The sequence below is a fragment of the Hoplias malabaricus genome, chromosome 9 (assembly GCF_029633855.1).
Source record: "Hoplias malabaricus isolate fHopMal1 chromosome 9, fHopMal1.hap1, whole genome shotgun sequence".
NCBI classification, from domain to species: Eukaryota; Metazoa; Chordata; class Actinopteri; order Characiformes; family Erythrinidae; genus Hoplias; species Hoplias malabaricus.
In genome coordinates, this window is record NC_089808.1 from 25,407,050 (window position 1) to 25,433,814 (window position 26,765).

Sequence of the window (26,765 nt, forward strand, 5' to 3'; positions counted from 1 at the left end):
ACAACAGCGTCTGGAGCCCTGCCCTGTGTGTGTGTGTCACTCATTGGAGTTACAGCGCTCATTGTAATGCACAGATCTGATTGGCTGAGTAGCCTCAGGTGCGATATGCAGAAACATGTGATTAGTCTGAGTTTCCTGGAACGCTAGACCTGAACCATAATGACTAGAAGAGTCGCACCACCTCAAACAAACACTGTTTAAAATTAAAGGGCTCTGAATAGTTTATCAGTTACAGGTCTGGATCAGACAGAGTCTGGGACCAGACTCGGACCGCCTCTTCGTCACCCCTGGTGTAGACAATAAGGACTCAGTAAAAGGCAGTGCCATTTCTTTAATGAAACTTTATAAAACAAATTCCTTAAAACACTTGTGTTTCAAAACAAACAAAACCTTGCTTCTCAACCAAAACTGGTCTCTGCAGTGCGCCGCAGTGGCTCCAACCTCTGCAAACAAACAGAACAGATGCTATAGCAGCTAACACAAACGCTGAGGGGACGGTGGCGGAGTAGAGATAGAGGACACAGGTTCTGCGATAGGAGGAAGGTGACCGGGAGGAACGTCAGAAATCGGGAGTTTACCGCATCCATTTGTCCTAGTTCCTGGAAATGTCTCTTTTAAAATAATAAAAAAATAAAAATAAAAAAAAAACACCAGCATCCAGAGCAGCTTCTGGTCTGGTAGGTCAGTTTGGGTTGGTTCTGGGCGAGGGGTAATCAAAAGGAACAGGTGACCTGAGTGAGCGTCTCTGGTTGGTCCTCTGTTAGTCCGTTAGCCCACGGTGACGAACCGTCCTCCTTTAATGCTCTGCTTTGCTGCCGCCACACGTTTATCCTTCAGGATACGGAACCGCTCATTCAGAGTCATCGCCGTCTGGGAGGACAAGGCAATACGAGGACAGACCTTCATTAAAACATACAAAAACCACCAAATCTTACCTAGTGTTCCTTTAAAGAGTTTGCAACCTATTGGACCAATCAGAAACCTTTAAACACTGACAAGCTGTGATGTCACAACCCCCACCGTCCAGGCACAAGGTCAGAATGCATCTGTGTGAACGTAGAGAGTTTGTACCTGTTTCCCGACGCTGTTGATGTCGAACTGCAGAGCGACTCCTTTGGGTGCTTTCCTCTCAGGCTCTGGGGCTGTGGGGGGGTCAGAGGTCTGGCTCGGGGTGGGGGGGTGCAGTGACCAGGAGTGGGCTGGCCTGGAAGGGGTAACAGAATCAACAATCACTAAAACATTCTGCATGTGTATCTTTAAATCTCAGAGGGACATCCTTCACTGCAGGGGCTCTTAACCTGGGGGTCTCGTCATGGTACTCGATCTGTACTCCATTAACTCAGAAGGGTTTGTGTGGATCAAGCTGTATCGGCTGCATTTTAGAAACCGCTGGACGTTATGGGAGGGGTCAGTGGGTGGTTCTTTAAATCAGGAGCTTGTGTCTGACTGGTCGATCGTCTCCTCAGATTCTTCTGCACTGTTCATGTCGTCTGAACACTTGGGGCCGGGGGGTTTTCTGTCCCCAGCCTCCAATAAAAACTCAGTGTGATGCGGACAGTTTATGATCTATACTGCTGCTGTAGAGCTACAATAGCAGAGATACACAGTTCCCCTCAGAGTGGCTTACTAGCATGGGGTTTGTGAAATGAATGTTGGTCACCCCCCAAAAAAGAACGTATCACATAGTGGGTAAGTTTAAGGAACCCTGGTCATTTCTGACTTGTCCAAACTGACCAAATCCCTTCACCTGAAAGATCTGCACATCAGTAAAACGTAGCGGATCTAATAACTCACTCCGGCTGTGTTCTGGCAGTGGGGTTGTCTATGGACACAGTCAGTATGCCGCTGTTGGTCTGAGGAGTACGCCACCTGGTGATCACAGCGCAGAAATACATTAATACAGGAAGACAGCATAAGCGAGGTCAGCTGCTTGAATAATTATTTGAGACCAGAAGGGACCTTTAGTTTCAGTTCAGGAGTCCCCCCACCCTCTTTTTTTTTTTACTAAAGCAGGGTGCTTTATTAATTGTGTTTATTGTGAAAAAAAGCATAGTATATTCCCTTTAAATGAGCAGGGGAATGAAGTGCTAGCAAGACAGTAGCGCGTGTTTCTCTTACGGTCGGGTCCTCTGTGCTCTCTGTGTGGACGGAGCTACCGCATTCTTCTGGATGTGGGTCTGAACCTGTAGAAACACAAAGTACATCTCTGGAGTTAAATCCTCTCTAAAAAGGGGTCTTAAACATGTGTGCACTCTATTGTCCTGATTGGCTACTTCCCTGGTCGAGTCCAGGCCATGGCCCCGCTGTGACACTAACACTTAAGTCCACCTGAAATATTGAAGGGTATTAGGACCACTCAAACAGACGGGAGGCAAGAGAGAAGTGGCTATGTACCTTCAGGCCTCGTCTAGAAAGGAACGTGGCCTGCCTGGCCTCCCTCTGAGCCTCAGGACTCTGAACTGCGTTCCTACAAGGGACACGTCATATTATAAAGAATAGTATTTATTTATAATGACTCTTCCAAAATCTTAACAGAAATACACTCAGTATTTCACTGTACTGAGTAAATGTAACTCTACCCTTTCGCTACGCAATAAAGATGTTCTTACCATTTCCGCCGGAGCTGGAAGGGCCTGCCGCTGGTGTGGGGTGGGGCTTTTTGTGTGTTGGACCAGCGCTGTGTGTGCATGGGATTGGGTGTGTGCGTTTGTCTGTGCTGACCAATGAATGGCCTCGTTCTCTGTAAACAACACAACAAAATTAGTTTTTTAAATTAGTAATTTTTCATTCCCCTGTTTCAGTCACAGCAGCTCTACATGCTCGAAGGAGATCACAACCTACCAGTTCCTGTAATGCACACTTATGTCACTAAATTGTGCAACTAAGAACTTAGAAGTATGGCAAGAAGTGAAACGGGCTTAATGTTCTCCTCCAAGCATGTTGAACTACACGTCTTTGTAAATAGAAAGTGTACAATTCAAAGAGGGCTTTGGGTTTTGAGAGCGAGTATGTACCTGAGTGAACACCGGGCGGTTGAGGTTCCCCCGCCCCTGGTTCTGTCGGGTGAGTGGCTGTCTGTTTCGAGGCGGTCGACTGATTGCCGGACGGTTTAAAGGACTGACTCCTTTAAGGAGAGACGTTTTCCTCGCAGCAAGGCCTGTGACCACTCCCTGACCTCGACGCTTTCGGACAAACAGTTTACCAGCTCCTCCTCCTGGAGGTAAATAAACAACACAAGCTTAGTTAGCTGGTTACTGAAGTTCAACAGCAGTGTAAACAAACAAACAGGAACCCAATCTGAAAATTAATCTTGCGAGTTGAGCATGTGTCATTGTCGTCGTATGGTCGGGATTGAGATGTAGCTGAATCTGTTTTTGGGCCAGGCACAAAATACCTGCCTTCTTTTGCCAAATAGGATTTTACTTCCTGACCACTAGCGGGCGTGACAAACCCAGTGCTTCCAATAACTAGCAGAAAATAAAAACACTAAAATCTGAAAAAGCCAAAATTAATTGCAAAGTAATCATTTCAAATTAGGGTTAATTTAGAGTTAAATGCATTTTAGAACTTCTTGATATAGCTAAACAACACAAATTAAAAACAGTCGCCCACTCAGGGCTTATAACAACAAAAAAGCTATTGCGTTGTATATTCAAAAACCTCTCTAATGAAAATTATTCACATTCTTAAACAGTGTGTGGTCAGACTCTAGTTCTGCAAAGAGCGCAAGCCAAGAAAGAGGTCTTTCCAGCTGCTGAACATGGCTGTGTGATGGGTAAGAGACAGATTATTTATGGACCCCTCTGTAGCGGTGGTCCGGGGCGTCTCCCCTGGTTGAGTCGTCCTCTCACGGCCAGTCTGTGCTTCCTCAGCGCTGCTGCCTTGTGGCTCTGGGACTGCTTTTCTTTCTTGTTCAGACGAATGATCTCATCTGAGGAGAAAGATAAAAATAACCAGACAGGTAAACGGGACTGAAGGAATACACTCTCCATGAAAAACCAAGTGTTGTGTTGGCGTTATAGAGGGCGTAGTGTAATGTGGAGCAGTGGCGTTTTGGAGGGCGTAGTGTAATGTGGAGCAGTGGGGGTGGCATTATAGAGGGCATAATGTAACGTAGAGCAGTGGGGGTGGGGTTATATAGGGCGTAGTGTAACGTGGAGCAGTGGGGGTGGCGTTATAGAGGGCATAATGTAACGTGGAGCAGTGGGGGTGGCGTTGTATAGGGCGTAGTGTAACGTGGAGCAGTGGGGGTGGCGTTATATAGGGCGTAGTGTAACATGGAGCAGTGAGGGTGGCGTTATAGAGGGCATAATGTAACGTGGAGCAGTGGGGGTGGCGTTATATAGGGCGTAGTGTAACGAGGAGCAGTGGGGGTGGCGTTATATAGGGCGTAGTGTAATGTAGAGCAGTGGGGCGTTGTGTTGGCGTTATAGAGGGCGTAGTGTAACATGGAGCAGTGGGGGTAGCGTTATATAGGGCATAGTGTAACGTGGAGCAGTGGGGGTGGCGTTATATAGGGCGTAGTGTAACGAGGAGCAGTGGGGGTGGCGTTATATAGGGCGTAGTGTAACGTGGAGCAGTGGGGGTGGCGTTATATAGGGCGTAGTGTAATGTAGAGCAGTGGGGCGTTGTGTTGGCGTTATAGAGGGCGTAGTGTAATGTAGAGCAGTGGGGTGTAGCTGAGGGTGTAGTGTAATGTGGAGCAGTGGGGGTGTTGTGGTGTTAGAGGGTGTAGTGTAATGTGGAGCAGTGAGGGTGTAATGTGGAGCAGTGGGGGAATTGTGTTGGCGTTATAGAGGGAGTAGTGTAATGTGGAGCTGTGGGGGCATAGCTGAGGGTGTAGGATAATGTGAAGCAGTGGGGGTGTATTGTTGGCGTTATAGAGCGAGTAGTGTAATGTGGAGCAGTGGGGGTGTAGCTGAGAGAGTAGTGTAATGTAGAGCAGTGGGGGTGTTGTATTGGTGTTATATAGGGTGTTGTATAATTTGGAGCAGTGGGGACGTTGTGATTAGGTGTTATAGAGGGTGTAGTGTAATATGGTGCTGTGTTGGTGTTATAGAGGGTGTAGTGTAACGTGGAGCAGTGGGGGCGTTGTGTTGGTGTTATAGAGGATGTAATGTAATATGGAGCAGTGGGTTATTGGGCCGTTGCTGGTAGCTTTAGCTCTATCTGTTCCCCGTTGCTCGGTGTCTGCAGCTAAGACTCACCCAGAGACATGTCCAGTTTGTCCGGCCCCTGGGACTCGGCGGAGGGGTTGTTCATGGCGCGTCTCCGCGGGCTGTGGGTCAGAACCGAAGAAAACTTAAAAACCGAAATCAATTTACTACAGACCGCTAACGGAGCTCCGACTAGGACTACTGGGCAAGCGCGGCCTGGAGCTTATGTGCGTAGGGCATGACGCAACGCACTCATTTGCAAATTATGTATGTTATTTTTCTCTTTTTATTTCCTTTATTATTCTGTATGTTTTTATTTGCACGAATAAATACATACATTGATCAAGATTTATACGTACATTTTCATATTTATATATAATATATATTTCATTTTATACATTCATACACCAATGAAAAGTATTTGTTTTCTTTCAGATTTTATTCAGTAGTTTTCAAGAAAATTATATTTATTCTTCTTCTATATTTTTCTTTCTGTATTTATTTATATTTATATATATATGTAGTTTCGTATATAAAACCGATGTCCTTTATCAATACTGTTTAAAAGTCTTATTTAAATTTGAAGCAAAAAATCAATTAAAATAAATCTAGTCACGTAATCGGTTCACTGTTTTTTTATTTACTAAAAAAAATACAGTTATTATTATTATTGTTGTTATTTTTGTTATTAAAATTACGTGTTATAAAATGTAGTTATATAGCTCGTGTAAGCCCCGCCCCCTTGGCGGCTGCTGGCCAATCACGGTCTCTGGTGTAGTTACAGACAGCTGCTGTGCACGTGAGAACTGCTGTTTGTGTTCTGGCGGCGCGTGAGGGTCGCGCTTGATGCAACTGTGCAGCGCGTGCTGGAGCGTGCTGAGTCTGATCGTTACTAACTCACCGAGACTAAACTCTAATTTGAGCCGAGGATTAAGCCCGAGTCTCCCAAGGATGTCCAAGCGCAGAGCCGAGCCGAAGCCGAGGCTGAAGCGGAGAGGCGGTGAGAGCAGCCCTGCTGCGGACGGAGAGAAGAAGCAGAAGACCGTGAACGGAAGAGGAGAGAGACCGAGCGGATGGCTCCAGCTCGAAGTGACCGGCCTCCGCGCGCACAACTGCGGTCAAAGTTTCAACTCGAAGCGCGTGCGGGTTCTCTCCGAGAACCAGAAGATCACACAGGGCTCCGGGGGAGTGCTGTATTGGATGGCGAGGGATCAAAGAGTTCAGGGTAAAAATACGGTGCTTTGATATTCCAGGTGGTTGCTAGGGTAATGCTTTGATTGTTCAGGTTAATGCATTAATATACCAAGTGGTTGCTAGGTTAGTATTTTACTACTCCATTTTGTTGCCAAGTTAACTTTCTGATTGACCTGGTGCTTGCTAGGTTAAGGCTTTTATATTTTAGGTGGTTGCTAAGATACGGGAAGGTTTGTGTGTATTCCGTGAGACCAGTCTTTTTCTCCTCCTTTCTCAGATAACTGGGCTCTGATCTACGCTCAGCAGTTGGCTGTTGCAGAGAAGCTGCCGCTCCACATCTGTTTCTGTTTGGTGCCGAAGTTTCTGGACGCAGCTTATCGCCAGTATGCCTTCATGATCAGGGGACTGCAGGAGGTCGCCAAGGTAACGTAATCTAACAGCCCCACATGGATCTTTTTAAATATATTTTGCTATTGAATCAGGCAAAGCAGTGCTGCTGGAGTTCTTGAACCATTTACTTCTCCTCAGGAATGTAAGAATCTCAAAATCCAGTTCCACTTCCTCCGGGGTGATCCAGTGCTGATTATTCCTGGGTTTGTGAAAAAATGGAACATGGGCGCCGTGGTTACAGACTTCAATCCTCTCCGTCTTCCTCTGCAGTGGATGGAAAATGTCCAAAAGGAGCTTCCTGCTGACGTCCCCTTCATGCAGGTGCACCTCTTTTGCGCAAGGATAGATAATATCTATGTCATTTTTAGCCAGAGATTTTTAACACAAGGCCCAATTCTGCTCATATTCACCAGCATCCTGCTGGAATCTTTCAGTCCACTTTAAATAGTGTGACAGGTTATTTCTGAGTGTGAGTGACTGGGTGAGTGTGTGAAACCCCACAGGAGTGATTGGTTGAGTTTGTGAAACCCCACAGGAGTGACTGGGTGAGTGTGGGTTGGCTCTGGTCCCGTCCCAACTCTCTCTCTCTCTCTCTCTCCTCATCATAAAAGGTTGATGCCCATAACATTGTGCCGTGTTGGGAGGCGTCTCCAAAGCTGGAGTATGGAGCGCGTACCATTCGAGGAAAAATCAACAAACTCCTCCCAGTATTCCTCACAGAATTCCCACCTGTGGACACACACCCTCACCCCTCAAAGAGCACGGTGCAAGTAGGTCGACACTATACTAAGAGTTCACCATGCTCAATGCTGAGAGTCAGCTAGATGGGTGTAAATTGTCCAGGATTGAGCTCTGCAGCAGTTTCCAGTTAGTAGTTTGAGAGGCTGAGTTGATCATCTACATCAGCATCTGACCACACTAACATCGCTTTTCCACTGCAAGGTCCCGACTCTCCAGGACTGAACTCTCTAGTTGGGCTCTGGTCCTTGGTTTGTTTTCCACTCCAACAGCTCCCTACCCCCCAAAATGTATCGGGTGTCATCTCTAAACCCATCTCTAAGGGGAACAGCAGAAACCACAACAACAGCGTTGTTCTTTTTTGCAGTGTCCAGCTCTCACTAGATTTTTTCGTCGGCCACCGAAGGAGCAGTTGAACCTCTTCAACTCAGCTGCCGTCGTGAGTCGGATAAAAACATATGTCATCTCTGCTGCAGCTGGAGATTTTACAGATGGAGAGTTGGTGCTGGACGTCTGCGTTGCGTAGAGTGATGACTCTCTCTGGACGCAGCGCTCTGCAAGGTTTACACACCACGGTTTAGTCCCTACTCGGCTAGCAATAAACAAGAATCCGCTTCCAGAACGAGGACCAGATTTACCTGAAAGACGAGTCAAGTAGAGTTGAGTAGGGACCATGCAGTGGAAAACGGTTCAGGAAATGGTCAGTTGTGTAAGAGTGTGTGATTGTGGTGTGTGTTGAGCAGGCTGTGGACTGGGAGGATGTGTTTGCGTCTCTGGACGTTGACCGAGGCGTGGGGGAGGTGGACTGGGCTCGGCCCGGCACTGCAGCAGGGATGGAGATGTTGGAGTCCTTCATTCATCAACGTCTTCATCTCTTCGCCACAGAGAGAAACAACCCGAACTCGGACGCTCTCAGCCACCTCTCGCCCTGGCTTCACTGCGGTCAGTCTTCATCCACAACTCAGACTCTTCTGAAATTCACTATAACCAGACATCACAGTGGTGCAGCAGTCTTAGTTTAGGCTTCTCATCAGGAGATTGTAAGATTGATCCTGGTGATGCCGCAGCCCTCCGTCAGTGAGGGTTCTCTCTCTTAGACGGTCAGATGATCCTTCCTTTCTTATCCTGGCACCACATGTAAACTTCACTCTGTTCCAAACAGCACCCTGCTCCCTACATAGTGCACTTCACACACTATAAAACTAACACACTGACAGGGCACTAACTGTTAGACAGGGGGAGCTGAAGCTTAAGCTCATTATAAATGTTTTTATTATTCTATATAAACACACTTTTTAAATGCAGAAACCATTATGATATTATATGACATACATTGTGCACTACATAGGGTGGGGGAAGATGTTTGAGATTCAGCTCCAATTTTGCGGCGTAGTTGCAGATCGATTCAGACACAACAAAGCACACATTTAAACTCTCACAATGTCACAATGGTGTAGGACACTTGCACAGGCTCCAGAGTTCGCATTGATATGACACAGAAGCAGGCTTGTAGTGTTCTCCTCCAAGCATGTTGAGCTCCAGTGCTATTGATTGTTAGCAGCAGAACATGTATTGAACCAAAATTACACCTAAATAATATAAAGACTTCAGTATTATTATTGTATCCACCTTTTGCCTCCAGTCTCTCCAGGAGTCTCACCTGCTGCCACAACTCCAAGTTCAGTCTCAGACATTAGTTTAATTTTTGGTTACCCACTAAAGAACTGCAGAAACATTCCTCTGATCTGATATCAGTAGTTCTAACCCCTATTAAAGCTGTCGGTTTTCTCTCTCTCTCTCTCTCTCTGACCATAGGTCATGTCTCTGCTCAGAGAGTGGTGAAGGAGGTCCAGCGCTGGGGCAAAAGTGCCAGAGAATCCGTGGCCTCGTTCACTGAGGAGCTGGTGGTGCGCAGGGAACTGGCCGATAACTTCTGCTTCTACAACAAGAACTACGACAGCATCGACGGTGAGCTCCAGACAGGGAAGGGAGACAGGGACAGGTCTCTTATAGGGTATGGAATGTGTAGGAGGAGGAGCTTCAGGTCTTGTGGGAGGAATCTGGTGCTTCATTCATGACTTGGTTTAACAGAATCTCCACCGATGCCTTAAGCTGTATAAAATATCAAACATTTCAACAAATCTCAAAAACAACCACAACGGTGGTTTTGTTTCCTCAGGTGCCTATGACTGGGCGAGGAAGACGCTGAAGGACCATGCTAAAGACAAGCGGTCATACCTGTACAGCAGAGACGAGCTGGAGAACGGCAAGACTCATGATCCACTCTGGAATGCGGCTCAGGTACAGAACCCACAGCAAAAGATCATAGGAAAACTGGGCTCTGATTCATCACGGCTCCGTTTCTGACTGCTAGTTTCATAAATATCAACCTCTTTCTGGAATATTCCGCTGTAAAATAAAAGGCTGAATCTCCACAGTCAGTGGGTCGAACCAGTCATGAAGCAGCACAGACACTAAACACCATCACAATACACACAGAGACCTGAAATAGAGGCGGAGTATGGACGGAGGAGACGGAGCTGTTGATTGTTTATTGTTGCTGACTGTTGTGTATTTGTTGGTTGGCATTTTGTTGTGTGATTGATGTCCTACAGAGGCAGCTGCTGCTTGAGGGGAAGATACACGGTTTTATGCGAATGTATTGGGCCAAAAAGATTCTGGAGTGGACCTCGTCCCCTGAGGAGGCTCTGTCCATCGTAATTTACCTGAACGACCACTATTCCCTAGATGGCTGTGACCCCAACGGTTACGTAGGTGAGAGACAGGACGGTTAATGGTGAGGTGTATTGCTACATTAGCCTCGTACAACCAGCGATAAACTAAATATGGGTATAATTTCTAAACCAGGGTACACAGTGCAGTTTGAATACATCAGACACAAGCTCCTGATTTAGGAACTGCCCCCTGACTTCCACAACGTCCAACTATAACCAATACAGATTGAACCACACAAACCCTTCTGTGTTAATGGAGTACAGAGCACACACAGCAGCGGGGGGGTGATTCATCTTTACTCCATCGTCGATATTTGTTGTTATTTACTGTTTGTTCTCCTGTGCTGTTTTATTCCGCAGGCTGTATGTGGTCTGTTTGTGGGATCCATGACCAGGGCTGGGCAGAGAGGCCTGTCTTTGGGAAAGTGCGCTACATGAACTACGCCGGCTGCAAACGCAAGTTTGACGTGACTCAGTTTGAGAGGAAATACACAGTCAAAACGGTCTGAAAAAAATACTGCACACATCTGTCTGACAGCTGGAGTCTTGCTGCGGCCTAGTCTCGCTGGTCATCTACTCATGAGAAAGTAGGGGTTTATTTGGGAGATGGTTGGGGATTCATAAGTGAGCCATTTTAAAACACAAAAATGATTACAATATACAAGGCAATATTATTAGAATTTTTCATTTCACCTTAAAAGTGCAATGGGGGATTTTATTTGATTTTCTAATTAAATCAAATAAGAATGACTAAATATAATTTCTTGCAACAGTATCAGCACAAGTGCATTCTGGGTCTGAGGAAACCGGATTGGAAAGTGCACTCTGGTGGTGTGTTGTTGTAGTTCACCTGCTTGGCCACTGGAGGTCGACCTTTAAACAGTGCTGCGGTTACATTAAGGTGCACCTTTAAGAATTTCACATCTAAAAATTTTAAATAGTACAACAGGTACGTTCTGGTGCCTAGCAACCATTTAAGGTGGAATGAAAATAAATCAGTGAAGACAGACATTTCAGGTGCCTTTACACAGTTGTTGATTTCTTTCCCTGCGAAAGTAGAAAAACCCACCAGCTGTTACATCATTTCTTCTGAGGTGAGAGTTATTGGTGTCCGTTTTATTTTTAAATTTTACATTTCTTCTATTAGCTTGTTTTAGTTTTGGTCTAGACTTTAAACAGCAGCATCAAAACCGCAGGCAACAACCTTCAAACTGTTTTGAAATAGTTTGTGTCAATTCTGGTGAACGGGTTTGACAGGTTTTAAAGGTTTCTTCAAGAACGTATTCTCTGGAACTGCTTTTTTTCTGCCCATTTCTTGATGGGATTGTTGACTGTTGAATATTAAACATTTTATAACTTTTATATGCTGAACAGGCTTCTGTGTTTTTATTTAGTGTTAGAAGGTTATATGTCTCTCCCCTTCTTTATGGGTTCTTGGTTACTCCCGCTAGGGGGCGCCACAGGGGATGACTGCAATCTGGCATAGGTTTAACACTGTATGGTATTCCTGACGCAGCCCTCCCATTCATGCTGTCTAGAGACCAGCTCTGTGAGCACACCAGCTGGGACCCTGGGACAGTGGACTTAGACACTGGAGAACAGGGACTCTGGGCCACTGGTTTGTTGAGATGCTGGGACACTGTTGGACACTGGGGTATTGTGCTGCAATGCTCAGGCACTGGGCTGGGACTCTGAGACACTAGGCTGGGACTCTGAGACACTAGGCTATGACACTCGAGAACTGGGACGCTGGGACTCTGGGTGTGTTGTAAAAAAGCTGTAAAATATGTCCAAACACATTTTGAGCCATGTCCTGCCCCTTGTTCAGATCATCTGTAGAACACCAAGAGCTGAAACCAAATTGAATAAATATTAATTACCTCAAGTAACCTTCATTTACTCCAGGAGGTGGCGCTATTGTAACACAAATGATCAAGGCTAATCTTTTTTTTTTTCTTAATTTAATTGAACCTCCTCATACTGGTTCTCTGTATTCTTCCCCAGAAGTGGCCCAGTGATTTCTGGGAAATAAATAAACACATGGCGGTGTTGAACAGAATCGTGTTAATATTTAAACTCTGTCATTGTTAAGCGCTGCTTAGAAAAAAAGCCTTACACCCAGCAGAAACTCATCCAATCAGGTTTTGTTCTGCATGGTACCTGGGCAGATTTAGCCTAACAAGCATTCTCATTGGTTAAGACCTCAGGAGAATACTTTGTGTAAATTGTGTGGATAAGATTTTTGAGGAAGTAGTTTGTAACTGTGGCTAAATGTTATTTTTGAATACAGGTGTATCTTATTTGACACAATGTTGCTTTAAGATATAGAAGCACTAATATGACTAATATGGACTTGCATGAGAGCTCCAGTAAGGGATTATCATTGGTGTGTGTGTGTGTGTGTGTTGATCTCACACTCATTTACACATTTCAGGTCAGGTCAGATTTACAGGTGCACTCAAGCACAACAACAGAAAATAAAAGCAGACTTCACACTCATGTGGGGCCGGTATGGTGAGTCCAGCCTGCGGTGACCACTAGCCCAGAGTCAGAGATGCTGATGGGACCCAGGGTGTATTTCACAAAGCAGGATTTCTCCATTAGCTAACTTAAGCCCAAAGTTGAGGACCGTCGAACAGGTATCAACTTCAGCTCTGTTCCTATTGGACAGGCTTGACTTTGGGCTTGAGTTAGCTGGCTAACGGAGAAATCCTGTTTTGTGGAATAGCCCCCAGGACGGGTTAAATATAACATCAGTCCTCCTCCTCTACTTAAAACACATAAATCATCCACTGAGAGTTTCAGGCAAAACATTCCTTAATTCAGTTTTACTATTCCCACATTCCCCATATTCAGTATATTCCACATTTATTTTCCCATGTTTCCCAAAGAGTTTTCCTGAAGTAGCCTATTTTCTCATATATTCCCAAAATTATTGTTTTTCTCCCATTTATTTTCCCACATATTACCAAGACTATTACCAAGTGTTTTTAACAGTGATTTTCACATGTATTCCACATGTTCCATGTTGTTTCCGCTCTTAACCCTTCATCAGTCTTCATCAGTTAATTGTGAATCTCCTCTTGAGCTGAACTGAGAGTTACAGGAAAATAATTTAAAAGTTAAGAACATCTCGAGACCAAACACACAGCGACCTGGAAGTGCATTACTCATAGAATCAACTCTACTTAAAATATGTTACCTTTGTTCCATTAGGTTTTAAAGATCAAAAGAGAACAAAGCTTTTATAGAAAAAGATCATTAAAAGATAAAATTAAATACTACATTCAGTTTTGAGGAGATTTTACAAGAAGCTACAGAAAACAGAAATGTTGGAAGGCACATCCAACATTATATTAAAGATAAATATAAAATACAGAGATAAATAGAGGCAGGTTAAAATGGTGGTCTGAATGTTTTACCAACAGGGGGCGCCTGAGTGTGCATCTTAAAACAGAGGAAACGACCACAAAAGCATGTGTTCACATCACAACTTTAAAACAAGATGGTAAACAGAAATGCTTCTGTTTCTTTGGATGTAATGTGATTTTTACTAAATCAATGCTAAACATGATGCTGTATTGATCACTTACTGATCACTGTGTTAACGTTGATGGAAATTCAGTTATAAACTGAATTTGTCTGCAATTTGTTCATGATTTTTTTAACTGTGTCTTTCTATTTATTTCACATCATCACTTGACTGTGTTCAACACCACCTGGAATACCATAGTAACCATCTGGTAATAACTTAGCAACCACCTGGAACACTATAGGAGCCATCTAGCAACAGCAAGTCAACACCCTGGAATACCACTCTAAGGGACTGCCTGCAGCATTGTCATCCCACCTCCAGAGGAAGACCATGCTCCAGGCCACCTAGTAATCAGCCCAAGTGAGAACAGCTGGTGCTGGCACTTCATAAGCTCACCACAATGCTTTCTTAGTGTGGAGTCTTGAGTTTATCCTGAACTAGACCATGCTGGTAATTTGGTATTTCTCTCCAAATGGAGTCTTTTTTTTTTTATTTTCAACCCTTTGAGTTAAATCAACTCACAAGCCCTTTTCTTTTGTTCCTCCAGGAGTCTGGAGAGTTTTTTCCTGTTGGGACTTTTGCTGCAATGATTTGCTTTCTCCTTTACTTTTACTTTCCCTTTGGTGATCGTATCCTGCTCTAAGCACTATTTTCTGTTGTGTTTTTGTTTTTTCTTCATCCTGTGTTTTCCCATTTTTGTCAGTTTCTGTCCCCTTTTGAGCTTCCTTTGATTATGTCCCAAGGATTTTTATTTATTTATTTATTTATTTATTTATTTATTGAGAGTCTGTCTCCTCTCCTGGGATTAAAACTCTTACGGTCACAAGCACAACCACCTCCAGCACAGTTCAGTGGTACTCACACTGCACTGACACCCAAACAGCTCCATCGATTCCCACTATGTGCAAAGCATTCATATCTGCACTTGAGTCTTTCCTATTAGTAAATGCTACCAGGACCCCTATCACAGAGGGACTCCTGTCTCCCCTGTAGATAGAAGTCCCATTTTTAACCACAGCAACAACTCGGCCAAGCGAAACCTAGCAGCCACCTGGGATAACATTATAACAAATAAGCAACAAGTTAGCCACCATGTAGAAGACTTAGTAACCACCTAGCGCCCAGGCAACCACCCGGTAATGGCTACAGCCTGGAATATACTTCCTGTAACTTTCAGTTTTGTGCAAATGATGACAGAAGGAGCGTGTGTTCCTCAAGATGAAGATATGTTTATGCTTACTGGTGGCACGTTTAGAGGCGTGATGATGTTCTTGATACCCTTTCTTCAAAAGTCATGGAGGTGTCTAGGGATGCGTGGGATGCTATTTTTGCCGCATGGACCATTGCAGGCATAAGACGGCACAGATCATGCTACACTTTTTCAGGAATTTGTTGATTATTTTGGCTGAGAATTTTTATATTTTGTGCGTCATTAGTTGAGACAGAGATTGATTTTCTCCGGGTTTTCCTCTGTGGTGCTCGGTGCAGGTCTGGTAGGTTCGCCGGGGTTAGTTCCAGAACTCTGCAGCTCGTCCCTGATGGAGTTGAGCTCCACGAGGCCTTGGTGCAGCTTCTCCGCCACCTCCCGGATCTTGGTGGCAAACTCTGACTTGGCTCCTTTGTGGAGCTCCTGCGAGTCCTTGGCGATGAAGTAGACATCCATGGCGAGGAAGAGTCCGGAGAGGACGCCGGTAGCAGTGCTGGCAATCTGGACGGCTCGCCCCGCCGTGCTGCCCGCTACATTAGCGACCTGCACCACACGCATGATCTCATTGGCATTGGAGAGGACGGCTTTCCCAGCCATCGCCCCATCCTCGTAGATGGCACCGAGGCCAGGAAAATCACAGTTGTACGCCTGTTTCTTCACCCTCAGCAGGTTGAACTGCCGCAGGTTCTCCACCCCCTGCCTAATGAATTTAGTGCACTTGTTGATGTCAGCCATCTTGCTCTGGTAGTCCTCCACGATGCGCTCCACTTTCTTCCGGTCCATGGAGGTGTTGACGGCGTTGGAGATCCCCGCTGACGCTGAGGTCAGTCCTCCCGCTGCCGCCACGCCCAGCCCCACTGCCGTGACCACCAGGGATGTTCCCATTGTAACAGGCGCCAGGGCAAGGCCGGTGATGGTCGTCACGCCCCCTATAGCGCTGGTGGAGCCCCCAGTAATCTGGGCGACCTTGGTTCTCCAGTTAAACTGGTCCAGACCATCCGCAATGGCGCGCAGATCCACAATGTGCTGCCACAGCCCCTCGGCTCGCTCGGAAAACAGCTTGTGAAACACTCTGATCCCTCTCTGGATCTTCTCCGCTGTCACAGCAAATGCCCTGAAAACACAGAGAACCACCTTAAACACAAACACCCTGAAAACATAACACAGGTTAGAACCACCTTAAACACATTCAAAGGCCCTGAAAACATGACAAAGATTTTATGGCACATTAAACCCATGATAACTCCCCAAAAAAGCAACCCAGACTATATGCCACCTTAAACGCACTCAATCACCTGCAAGGAACAACACAGATTATTCGCCACCTTAAACACATTCAGACACCATCATGTTCTTTTCTGCTCCGTCCATTTCAGGGTTGCGGAGAGACCAGAGAGAGCAAAGAATCCCAGGTGTCCTCTGCAGCTCCCTCTAGAGCCACCTGGTGGATCCCCAGGCCAGCTGGCAATTTTAATCCCTCCAGTGAGCATCCAGGGGGCACTCTAATTAGACACCTGTCCCACCTCAACTACCCCAACTCAACCTGCAGAGCAGCGGCTATACTCCCACCAGAACGCCCCGAAAACCTAGATTAAATGCAGACAAACGCCCTGAAAGCAGGATTGGACTGAATAATACTGTGAATGTATTTATATTAAAGGCTGACAGCCCTGGATCAGCGCGAGCGTACCTGGCCTCCTCCTTTTCTGTCATGTCGTCCTCTTTAGGCATTGGCTCCCACTCTGAGAAACACACAACAAGAAAACAGAACACACACAACATTCACCAATATCTTCAATGTTACTATTATTGTTTACTTTTTTAAGGCAGTGTTAAGTACAGGAGGGTCACTCACGCTGGACTGTACTCCACCACTCCATGAGGTCTTCAAGATCCTGCCGCAGACAGCAACACCAAACCAATGTGTGTTAAAAATCAAAGGAGTATTTAAAAAAGAGTAAAGAAGTATACAAAAATAAATATATGAATGAATATATTATTTTGTCATAAATGTATAATTTAATACATTCCCATATGTCAACTTTTATTTAGGCTGTTTCTGTATTTCTACATTTCTATATTTTTGTATTTCTACATATCTGTGTCTCTGTCACAGCTCCAGGGACCTGGAGGTTGTGGGTTTGAGTCCCACTCCAGGTGACTGTGAGGAGTGTGGTGTGTTCTCCCTGTGTCCGCATGGGTTTCCTCCAGGTGCTCTGGTTTCCTCCCACGCTCCAAAAACACACGTTGATAGGTGGATTGGAGACTCAAATGTGTCCGTAGGTGTGAGTGTGTCAGTGAATGTGTGAGTGTGTGTGTGTGTTGCCCTGTGAAGGACTGACGCCCCCTCTAGGGTGTGTTCCTGCCTTGTGCCGAGTGATTCCGGGTAGGCTCCAGACCCACCGCCGTCATGAACAGGAAATTTTAGATGATATATTTGTGCCTTTATTTATTTATACTTGTGCCATATTCATCCTTTTAGTTTGTCAGATGCACTATTCTTTATCTCCGACATCTACAAACTCTCCCGTTGAACAACTGCATGGCGTCCTGATTGCATTCATCACAACAAACCTCTTCTTCCTCCTTCTGCGCTCTCTCCAAACGAAGCTCATTCAGCTGCTCCATCAGAGACTTTTTCTGCCCATCACTCTGAGAGAGAGAGAGAGAGAGAGAGAGAGAGAGAGAGAGAGAGAGACAAACAACATACCATCTGACTTCTGCAAAATGAAAGAGAAACAGAAACCGAAAAATGAGCGGTGGGAAAGAACTTCCCAAACACTGACAGAAGCTGTCACGAGATTCTCTCACCCTCATACAGTCACTCATACACTCACATTCTAAAAGTGCATGTGTGTGTGTGTGTTTGGACTGTGGGAGGAAGCCCACACAGACACAAGGAGAACCGTTTCAGTTCCCAGTTTTTGTTTCAGTCAGAAGAGGAACGTCTCTGTCTCCACTGCACTGTAAACAATCATCACTGCAGCATTGAGCAGTGAATGACCAGAGCACACACCTGCTCACACTCCGCTCCGGCTCCTCCCTTCTTCCGAACAACCTTCCCCTGAAACAAAGCACAAACAAAGAGTTACTGCTGGACTGAATGTAATCCACCATCCAAAACACACCTTTACCCCTTTGCGCTGAGAATGAACAGGGTGTAGAGTGCGTTGATTTAACCCGGAATAAAAAAAGAAGCTGTGTTTTACCGTCACATGAGGCATAAACGGGTTCTTCTTCTTCTTCACCTTCTTCTTGGGCTTGAGACGGAAAACAGACATAAACGTGTTGTAAACAGGATGAGGATCAGCATGAGAGAAAAAAAAAGCTCTCTAGTGACCTACCAGCTCGTTTTTATCAGCACTCTCCTCGTTCCTGTCTTTCTGCTGTAGTCCCTCAATGTAAGCACCTCCTGCTGTCTCCACAGCCTCCTCCCTGTCCTCCTGAGGGACGTCAGTCTGTCCAAAAGAACAAAAGTATGTGGACACCTGCTCATTTATATTTCCTTAGAAAAGAAGGGGGGATTCTTTCTATTTACTCTCTACTCTTCTAGACTAGACCTTAGAACATCACTGTGAGGATCTGATGGCATTCAACCATGTAAACATTAGCACATTACACTGCTCCATGGTCTAAAACAAGTGATAATGGACTTGTCTGCATTGATATTATGACATTGAGCTCATGTATTGCTGCTCCAGATTTTCCTAATTAATTTCAGTGCGGTTTTACTGTAAACGAGCTTAAACCTTGTGTCTTAGACTCCATCCACACCCTGTCCACAATTTTTAAAAATTAAGGTTTATGTTTGTGTTTTGGCCTCACTTTTACACTGAAAATTTAGCTTTTTCTTAACTCTCTCCAAGGCGGAGGTCTGTGAAGACGCCTCACTCCCTCTACAGTGAACTACATCAGTCATAAACTACACTATACACACACAGCTCCTGACTACCTCTCCAGTGAACTACATCAGTCATAAACTACACTATACACACACAGCTCCTGACTACCTCTACAGTGAAATACATCAGTCATAAACTACACTATACACACACAGCTCCTGACTCCCTCTACAGTGAACTACATCAGTCATAAACTACACTGTACACACACAGCTCCTCACTCCCTCTACAGTGAACTACATCAGTCACTAACTACACTGTACACACACAGCTCCTCGCTCCCTCTACAGTGAACTACATCAGTCACAAACTACACTGTACACACACAGCTCCTCACTCCATCTACAGTGAACTACATCAGTCACAAACTACACTGTACACACACAGACAGCACTAGAGTTCAGATTCACACAGATGAATAAATACAGGGTGGGCCATTTATATGGTTACACCTTAATAAAATGGGAACGGTTGGTGATATTAACTTCCTGTTTGTGGCACATTAGTATATGGGAGGGGGAAAACTTTTGAAGATGGGTGGTGATCATTTTGAAGTCGGCCATTTTGGATCCAACTTCTGTTTTTTCAATGAGAAGAGGGTCATTTAAAATAAATCAAACTTATTGGGAATTTCATAAGAGAAATACAGTGTGCTTAGTTTTAATGTAACTTTATTCTTTCATGAGTTATTTACAAGTTTCTGACCACTTATAAAATGTGTTCAAAGTGCTGCCCATTGGGTTGGATTATCAATGCAAACCTCTTCTCCCACTCTTCACACACTGATAGCAACACCGCAGGAGAAATGCTAGCACAGGCTTCCAGTATCCGTAGTTTCAGGTGCTGCACATCTTGATGGTATGGTGTGGTATATGGGGTACAAAGATAGTGGGGCCATTCTTCTTCAAAACCTCAAGGCCACTGGATATGTGAAATTGCTACATGATGATGTGTTTCCCACTTTATGCACTGAAGCTGACACATTCCCTGAGTTTTTCCAGCAAGATGGTGCACCACCACATTATGGATGTCAGGTCCGAGCATTCCTAGATTAACAGTTTCCTTTGTTGTATTGTTTTTTTCCTTTGGATCTGAATTGTACCATTTCTCCTATAACATTTTGGCCTGTTTTAGAGATCACACATTCCCTGTCTTAAACACCTCTGATAAGAACAGCTGTTAACTTTACGACAGTGCACCAGGAACTCAGATGATGTTTACGACAGTTCCTGGTGCTTCCAGACCCTGTTTTAGGTAAAGATCAATCCATGTGTGAAGTTGTAAAATAGGTATAAAGATGTGTGCCTCTTACAAACCATTAGATTAGTCTGAGATTCAGCCTGTGACCAGATCATTCTGAGATCAGTCTGAGGATCAACTAGAGCACTAAATAAACAGCATTATATCCAGACTGGTCTCCTCTCTTCACTTTGAAACCACCAGAAGACAAGTTTGCAACACCTGGAAAGTGTATTGGTCGTCTTGGGCCAGTTGAATGGCTCCCAAGGTCTCCCTAGCTGACCCCTTAGTTTTCCCCCTCCCATATACTAATGTGCCACATACAGGAAGTTAATATCACCAACCATTCCCTTTTTATTAAGGTGTATCCATATAAATGGCCCACCCTGTAGAAATGAAGTGTGTTAGAAATATATACTGCACTGTTAAGATCTAGATACAGTCGTTTCAGGACATGTGTAGTGCACTACAGAGGGAGGATGGAGGGATTTAGGATTAAACCTCTGTTTCTCTCATGCGTCATGGTGTTTTGATGTCTCTCTTTAAGAGGAACGATGGACTGTTGTGATAATGCAACCGTTTTATATTCATCTGGGCTGGGATTAAAAAAACCTAAAAAAAAAACCTTACATTACTGAAAACATTAACAGGAAAAGGACACTGTTTACTGTAACAACACAACAAATGAACCACAGCTGAATTCCAGTGACACCAACACAGGCGAGGCTGTAAAGTCTTTCCTGACCTGACTATAGTCTGTTGGCTGGAGCTGATTCAGTCTGTACGTGATGGTAGCGCTGAGCTCCTGGAGAGAACGAAACACAGTGCGTCAGTAATTCAGATTTAGTGCAGTTCCACTGTGTTGCTTTGCCTTGTTTACAGTAAGAGATCTATGTATTTGAAGACACAGTCACATGGCATAACGTCACTGTGCTAATAACAGTGTGTTGTTATTCAGACAGAGCCATCAGTTCCCTGTTCTCCACTGTATTCTTTACCTCTTCTGTGGGTCTGGGGGGAACCGTGGGCTTTTCATCTGCTGTACCTTCACTGTTTTTAGCATCAGAGCTCACAGACATCTAAAGAAAACACACACACACACACACACACACACACAAATTATGGGTTCTTCTGCATGACTCCCACATGACCACTGCAATTTCAGGCCATCTCGACTTACACAGAGGACCTACACGTCCTCCAAATATGAGCACAAACACGATTAACAGCAGCAGCACAGATATTTAACACTGATTTATATGATTTGTGGTATTTTAGACAAAATATGATTATTTTAATTATATTAATGAGAAGAATTAAGCTAATACATGCTCAGGAGGAATTATTTCTGACTAGTTGTTGAAAGAATTGTCTGTAAAGTCTATAGATTATAAACATTCACTCCACGCCATATTTGTGATGATGAGTAAAAGAGGAGATACACTGTAGGATATGAATTTAGTAAAAATTACTGTTGTGTTTTGGGGCAAGAACAAGCATCCTTTTATATTTTTGGCACTTTTACAGTCTTTAAACCGTTATTATGAGGATGGTAAAGAAAAAAATGCAGATATTAATAACACATACGTTTTGGTTACACAGCAAAAAGTATAATCCTGATTTCTTTACAGACCTGTGTGTGTTCTGAGTGTGTGTCTCCAGGTGAGTCTGATTTTTCCGTCTCCTGCAGAGAACACACACCGCAGCGGAAAAATCACTGAGATGGAAACAAACGGAGCCCGTCCTTCAGGCTTCAGGGAAAATAAAGGAGAAGAGAAAGGACAAAGAAGGCTGTGCTGTTTAAACGCAGGGGACGTTACCTGAGCCGAGGAGCTGAAGGGATTCCTGAAAATCCACCCGAAAACTCCACTCTGACAGAGAAAACATGGACATGATTTACAGACCATTTATAACTCGACACATCTGCATTTTTACACTAACAGATAAAGAAAAGCATAGTGGATAACGTCTTGTCTACAACTGGGCAGAAATTTCGATCACCATGGCAAACTTTACATGACAACACACTGCCTTTAATCACACACTGTCGCTGTTTCCAACTACTCTGCTCTGAACCATGTTCTATCTCTTACTGAGTCACTGCCTGAGGAAAGCAGCAGGTGGCGCTGCACACTATGAAAGCACCGTTATCTGCCCTAGCTTTGTTGAAGCTGTAGTGCTAGCACTGTTAATTTTATTGTAGATATTTTGTCAGTAGAGGCTAAGACCTTTTCTCAGCTGCAAAGGCAATCCCATGATGCACCGCAAGCACAACTTCCATCTATTTAGCTTTTCTTCCAGAGGAAATATTATTCAAACTACGATTAAAAACGAGGAGAGCAGAATCCATGGCACTGACACGATGTTGCTCTCTAGCGTCTAAATAATCTGCCTCATGAAGTCAGACTCGGTTAAAACACTGTCGACTTAAACAGCTGCCTACGGAGTCACTGCCTACTTAGGGAGCTCACAATGTTTTATGGATTATATTTTTAGAAGCACACTCTATCCTGAGCAAATCAGACTATTTCATTATATAATCAGAGTTACACTTACACTGGTCTGGTTTGTTGGAGTCTCCTCTCTGGCTGATGGTTCGGAGAGAACAGGTGCATTTTCCTGCAGCAAAACACGGCAAAGTTATAATAGTGTAATGCTTTATTAATCCCACAATGTGGAAATGTACAGTGATACAGCAGTAAAGAGGAGAGTTACAATAGCTGCAGAAACACTGTGTTTATCCAAGAAAATGTATATTTAATATAAATTAAAAACAAAAATACCAGATTAAAAGATAATAGATTAAAAAGATAAAATACATATCAGTCATTACATTACTACTACTTCATGTTTCTACACTCGCTGTCCAATTTCTCAGCGCCACTGTTCACTTTGTTCACTCTGTAGTTCTACAATTACACACTGTAGTCCATCTGTTGCACTACATACTTTATTACCCCCCTTTCCCTCTGTTCTTCAGCACTCAGGAGCCCCACAGAGCAGGTGTGGTGTGGTGGTGGATCATTCTCAGAACAGCAGTGAGAAGCGAGGAGCAGAAGCTCTGGTTTTTAGCCGTTTTCGCTCAGTTCTCTTTCTTCTCCATTTTTACTCTTATTTCTCCGCGCTCGTTGTGTCAGTTTTGCTGCATTTAACCTCGTCTCTGCACTCTCACATAAACACGGGTCCAGAGCTGTGATTGGACAGACTCAGATGAGGGGGTGGGTACATTCTAAAGTCTGTGCACTTGACGTCAGAAGAGGAGAAGAATCAGAACTGCTCGTTTTATCCTGTGTTTTCTGACTCAGGCAGCGCAGTGAAAACTGACTCAGGTCTCAGGTGTGTGGGTGGGTGGACTCCAGATAAACACATTAATGGGAACATGAACTGAACAAGGGATTTGGTTCTTAATATGTCCCATTTAAAGTGTATTGAATCAATTTCTAAAAATCTATTTCTATTATGCTTAATATTAACAGCTAAACAAGGACAGTTGCTTTCTGAAAAATTCAGCCATTGCACACACATTAAACAGCCTTCTTCTCAAAAACATTTCCAAGGCCCTTATGACTGTGCCCAGGCAGGATCTGTTCATTCTGGCCTTTAAATTGGACGTGTTTAAGCGTGTCTTTACAGCCCCAGGGCTCTCACTCTGCTCATAAACAAACTCAAAGACTTATCATAAGCCTCACAGCTCCTCAGACTCTCCCAGACCAGACCAAACACAGATCAAGCTTCTCACTGGGATTCGTGCATCATCTAAATTCCTGTGGATCTGTGTGACCTCAGTGTTAACTGAGCTAGACTCTAGCACTTAAAACAGTTTATGATTTTAGTATAAAACTCTACAAGGATCTCATTGACAGTCCATGTAACTAATAATGACCAACTATTTCCTAATCCCATGCACATCCTGAGCCCGTCTAGCCCATGTTCAACCCATGTGGGTGTGGCTGGGAACATTGTATGATGTTAATTGATGGGTTATAAGTGCATTTCTGTGATTAGCCCTAGACATCATCAGAAAGGAATGTTCCACATTGTAGAGAAAACCTCATATCTATTTGTAGCTCAACTTCAAATTGCCAGTTCTCTGTGGAAATGGCAGATCTGAGACTGTCTATGCTGATACCTGCTTGTGTTGAAGTTTTGGGCTGGATTTGGGAGATCTTCTGAAAAAGCTGCTCAGAAATCCTGAGTTCTCCTGAGATAAATCACAGCAAATGGACAGTAATAAGAAACAAAGACAAACTGTGCTATAATCAGCTTTGTGGAAAACAGACTCACGCTGGTCACTGAGTGGTTTATGGGGTCCCTAGTGCTGACCCACAGCTCTCCGCCAACAGAGAGACTGTCCTGTTCAGAACAGACACAATGATATGTACTAAACACATTCAGAATATATAATTTGTTTATGTTTAAAGTGAATTGTGTTAAGACTCAGATTATTTTCAGTGGTGGTGAATGGAACCAAACATATGTGTAGTGTTCTAAAGGATAAAGGATACATCATGTTATTTTTTTCTCCACAAACACGTGTTTTCTACCAGTCTAAGGAATGATGATGATGATGACTAAAACAGTGGGAAATCTTAACATACAAAATTTTTTATAGTAAGATTCATAGGTGGAGATCTGGTTCCATTCACTACATAGAACCAAGCATTTCACAGCAAAACACTCACAGTTATTTGGTTTAAATGTAAAGAATTTTAATTATGAATAATAATTTATTATAATTTTCTAAATAAGTGAAATTAATCTTTAATAACACAGATCCCTGACTCACTGACCTTGGCTTTGCTGTTTTCAAAGACACTCTCGTTGTTATAGGATTTATTTACTAACATTTGTTCCCGAACAGAAGATTAATTAGTGTTAAGTAACTTGAATTATCTCACACTTTATTTAAATATTTACCTGTTGAGGTAAACTTACTGATCCCTCTGTGGGTTTAGTTGATGGTTTGAAAATTCCACTTAGCATTCCTGTTCTTGTTTTGGGTCTAAACATTTTTTAAAAGACACAAGAATAGGGATGGAACAGCTTAAATAACATTATATTTGTCTTATAATATCATGTTCCGTAGTTTAACAGCTTTAGTCTCTTAATTTCGGCTTATTTTTAAGAACTGTACGTTTCCACCTTAAATGGAGCAGCAGTTCTATTCTGATGCCTGACAGCCTGAAGCCGCCAGAAAGTAACTGCTGCACTATTTAAGGTGGAACGGACCGTTCGAAAAAGAAGCGTACGAGAAAGAATCAAATTCTCTCATGTGAGCATTTTTAGGTGATTTTAGACTTAAGAAATAATAAACTAAAGACCCAGATGCGAAAAGTAAACCTTTTGAATGCAGTTAGTTCACTTTAAAACATTTATAACTTCCAAAATTCCAACGCATTTTTCTTTTAGAAGCTGTAACGTTATCTAGAACATAAACTCGGTGAACTCACCTCAGCCCAAATTCACTTCACCTCTGCCTGGAATTTAAGGTTTATTCCAGTTGAAAAAGAGAATAAATGGTCTTAAACGGGGTTACAGTTACAGTTAAAGCTGTGTGTTTGAGGCGTGGTGGTGTTTATCAGTGCCCTCTGCTGTTTACAGACTTTAAAGGGAAAACCAGCATGAAGCATTATATAGGGTGACCATATTTGTTTTCAAAAAAGAGGACACATGGGGCAGGTTGGCAGCATAAATGCTTCCATAACCATGCAAATGTGCTGCTGAAATTTAATACAGATACTGGTTAACAAGATAAAAAACAAATGCTTTTTAGACAGATTCCTTTCCATTAAATATTTGTCCCTAACGAAAAGTAATAAAATCATATTTTTTGCCATTTTTGTTCTGTTCTGTGTCCGTGTATTTGTGTCGTTATAGGGACAGAAGCGACGACTTTCAGTTTTGTAAAATATAGAGCAGAAAGTGAAAGGCTCGTGTTACACAGAAACGCTTCCAAATACGAAGAAGAGACTACGATAAATTACCTTAACAATTTAAAAGTGATGTAAGCAAAAAAAAAAAAAAAGGTGCGCGCGGCGAAGCGTGTCCAATTTCTGCTCTGAGCTCCGACCCCTTGAACACTTGATCCCGGCGCGCCCCTTTTGCTCACCTAAAACAACGCCATCATACGTCATCTAAGTGCACACCTCAAGAAAGGGATTAGGGCTTTAAGAATTGGGACAGGGAGAAGACTGTGGACGGCAAAATCCCGGACAGTTTTGTAATCCCGGCCGGCGCATTTTTTAGGTCCCGAAAAGAGGAAATGTCCGGCGAAAAGAGGACGTCTGGTCACCCTACCATTATAAACCAGCAAGAACCAATAAAACCATGGGTAAACAAGAATAAACTTGTATAAAAATGTGTGAATCAATATAAACTACAATAATCCAGCAGGATAAACCATTATAAACCAGCAGAGATGGTAGATAACTGAAATGCTAATATAATGGTTGTTGGCTGTCTTTGCAGATCTAAACTACGAAGAGGAATATCCAAACACAGTTCACAGGTATAAGAAAATGAAAAATGTTTTTCTAATGTTTTAATGATTCCGAATATTTCCACATAGCTGTGGAGCATTTAAGAATGTCCACTAAACATTAGGAATGCTATGTGTTGGAAACTGCTGGTCTAATATATTATTAAATCCAGTTCTGTAAAATACTTCCC

General features: G+C 43.6%; 3 protein-coding genes across 7 annotated transcripts; 1 reads left to right on the forward strand and 2 right to left on the reverse strand.

Moving 5' to 3' along the window:
- Window positions 1-322: 322 nt before the first annotated feature.
- LOC136707522 (UAP56-interacting factor-like) lies at window positions 323-5,391 on the reverse strand. 2 transcript variants are annotated; one of them, XM_066681650.1, is made up of 10 exons: window positions 5,208-5,391; window positions 3,800-3,931; window positions 3,015-3,214; window positions 2,610-2,740; window positions 2,395-2,467; window positions 2,277-2,328; window positions 2,119-2,182; window positions 1,795-1,869; window positions 1,072-1,204; window positions 323-870 (listed from the first exon to the last, which is right to left on the reverse strand). In XM_066681650.1, the coding sequence occupies exons 1-10, from the start codon at window positions 5,260-5,262 to the stop codon at window positions 769-771; spliced, it is 1,017 nt and encodes a 338-aa protein (XP_066537747.1). In that variant the 5' UTR covers window positions 5,263-5,391; the 3' UTR covers window positions 323-768. The 2 variants fall into 2 exon arrangements, with proteins under 2 accessions (XP_066537747.1, XP_066537748.1); XM_066681651.1 differs by lacking the exon at window positions 2,277-2,328 and having other exon boundaries at window positions 2,119-2,183.
- A 574-nt stretch (window positions 5,392-5,965) lies between these two features.
- Window positions 5,966-11,561, forward strand: cpdp (CPD photolyase). The gene is made up of 9 exons (XM_066682172.1): window positions 5,966-6,381; window positions 6,628-6,773; window positions 6,879-7,061; window positions 7,352-7,510; window positions 8,222-8,420; window positions 9,294-9,446; window positions 9,658-9,779; window positions 10,094-10,253; window positions 10,574-11,561. Exons 1-9 carry the CDS (start codon window positions 6,003-6,005, stop codon window positions 10,720-10,722), a joined length of 1,650 nt encoding a protein of 549 aa, XP_066538269.1. The 5' UTR covers window positions 5,966-6,002; the 3' UTR covers window positions 10,723-11,561.
- A 1,157-nt stretch (window positions 11,562-12,718) lies between these two features.
- On the reverse strand, window positions 12,719-26,721 carry apol1 (apolipoprotein L, 1). Of its 4 annotated transcripts, XR_010804183.1 has the most exons (17): window positions 25,547-25,664; window positions 25,014-25,098; window positions 24,381-24,449; window positions 24,226-24,297; window positions 22,653-22,715; window positions 21,917-21,967; window positions 21,730-21,780; window positions 21,095-21,175; window positions 20,842-20,901; window positions 18,300-18,413; window positions 18,165-18,215; window positions 17,972-18,019; window positions 17,530-17,607; window positions 16,811-16,850; window positions 16,646-16,697; window positions 14,989-16,069; window positions 12,719-13,306 (listed from the first exon to the last, which is right to left on the reverse strand). XR_010804183.1 is itself a non-coding variant. In XM_066680752.1 (16 exons), the coding sequence occupies exons 2-16, from the start codon at window positions 25,077-25,079 to the stop codon at window positions 15,181-15,183; spliced, it is 1,785 nt and encodes a 594-aa protein (XP_066536849.1). In that variant the 5' UTR covers window positions 25,080-25,098; window positions 26,081-26,721; the 3' UTR covers window positions 12,719-15,180. The 4 variants fall into 4 exon arrangements, 3 of the variants coding, with proteins under 3 accessions (XP_066536849.1, XP_066536848.1, XP_066536850.1); XM_066680752.1 differs by lacking the exon at window positions 25,547-25,664 and adding an exon at window positions 26,081-26,721 and having other exon boundaries at window positions 12,719-16,069; XM_066680751.1 differs by having other exon boundaries at window positions 12,719-16,069.
- Between the last annotated feature and the right edge of the window lie 44 nt (window positions 26,722-26,765).

Coding starts and splice junctions, on each gene's coding strand:
- apol1 (XM_066680752.1), bottom strand. CDS start 25,079: ATGCTAAGTGGAATTTTCAAACCATCAACTAAACCCACAGAGGGATCA. Junction 21,968..22,652: donor CTCCAACAAACCAGACCAGT/GTAAGTGTAACT, acceptor TTTCTCTGTCAG/AGTGGAGTTTTCGGGTGGAT. Junction 18,216..18,299: donor GTGCTGATAAAAACGAGCTG/GTAGGTCACTAG, acceptor TTCCGTCTCAAG/CCCAAGAAGAAGGTGAAGAA.
- LOC136707522 (XM_066681650.1), bottom strand. CDS start 5,262: ATGAACAACCCCTCCGCCGAGTCCCAGGGGCCGGACAAACTGGACATG. Junction 2,468..2,609: donor TTCCAGCTCCGGCGGAAATG/GTAAGAACATCT, acceptor TGTCCCTTGTAG/GAACGCAGTTCAGAGTCCTG. Junction 2,329..2,394: donor TTTCTAGACGAGGCCTGAAG/GTACATAGCCAC, acceptor TCAATATTTCAG/GTGGACTTAAGTGTTAGTGT.
- cpdp (XM_066682172.1), top strand. CDS start 6,003: ATGCAACTGTGCAGCGCGTGCTGGAGCGTGCTGAGTCTGATCGTTACT. Junction 6,774..6,878: donor GACTGCAGGAGGTCGCCAAG/GTAACGTAATCT, acceptor ACTTCTCCTCAG/GAATGTAAGAATCTCAAAAT. Junction 7,062..7,351: donor CTGACGTCCCCTTCATGCAG/GTGCACCTCTTT, acceptor TCATCATAAAAG/GTTGATGCCCATAACATTGT.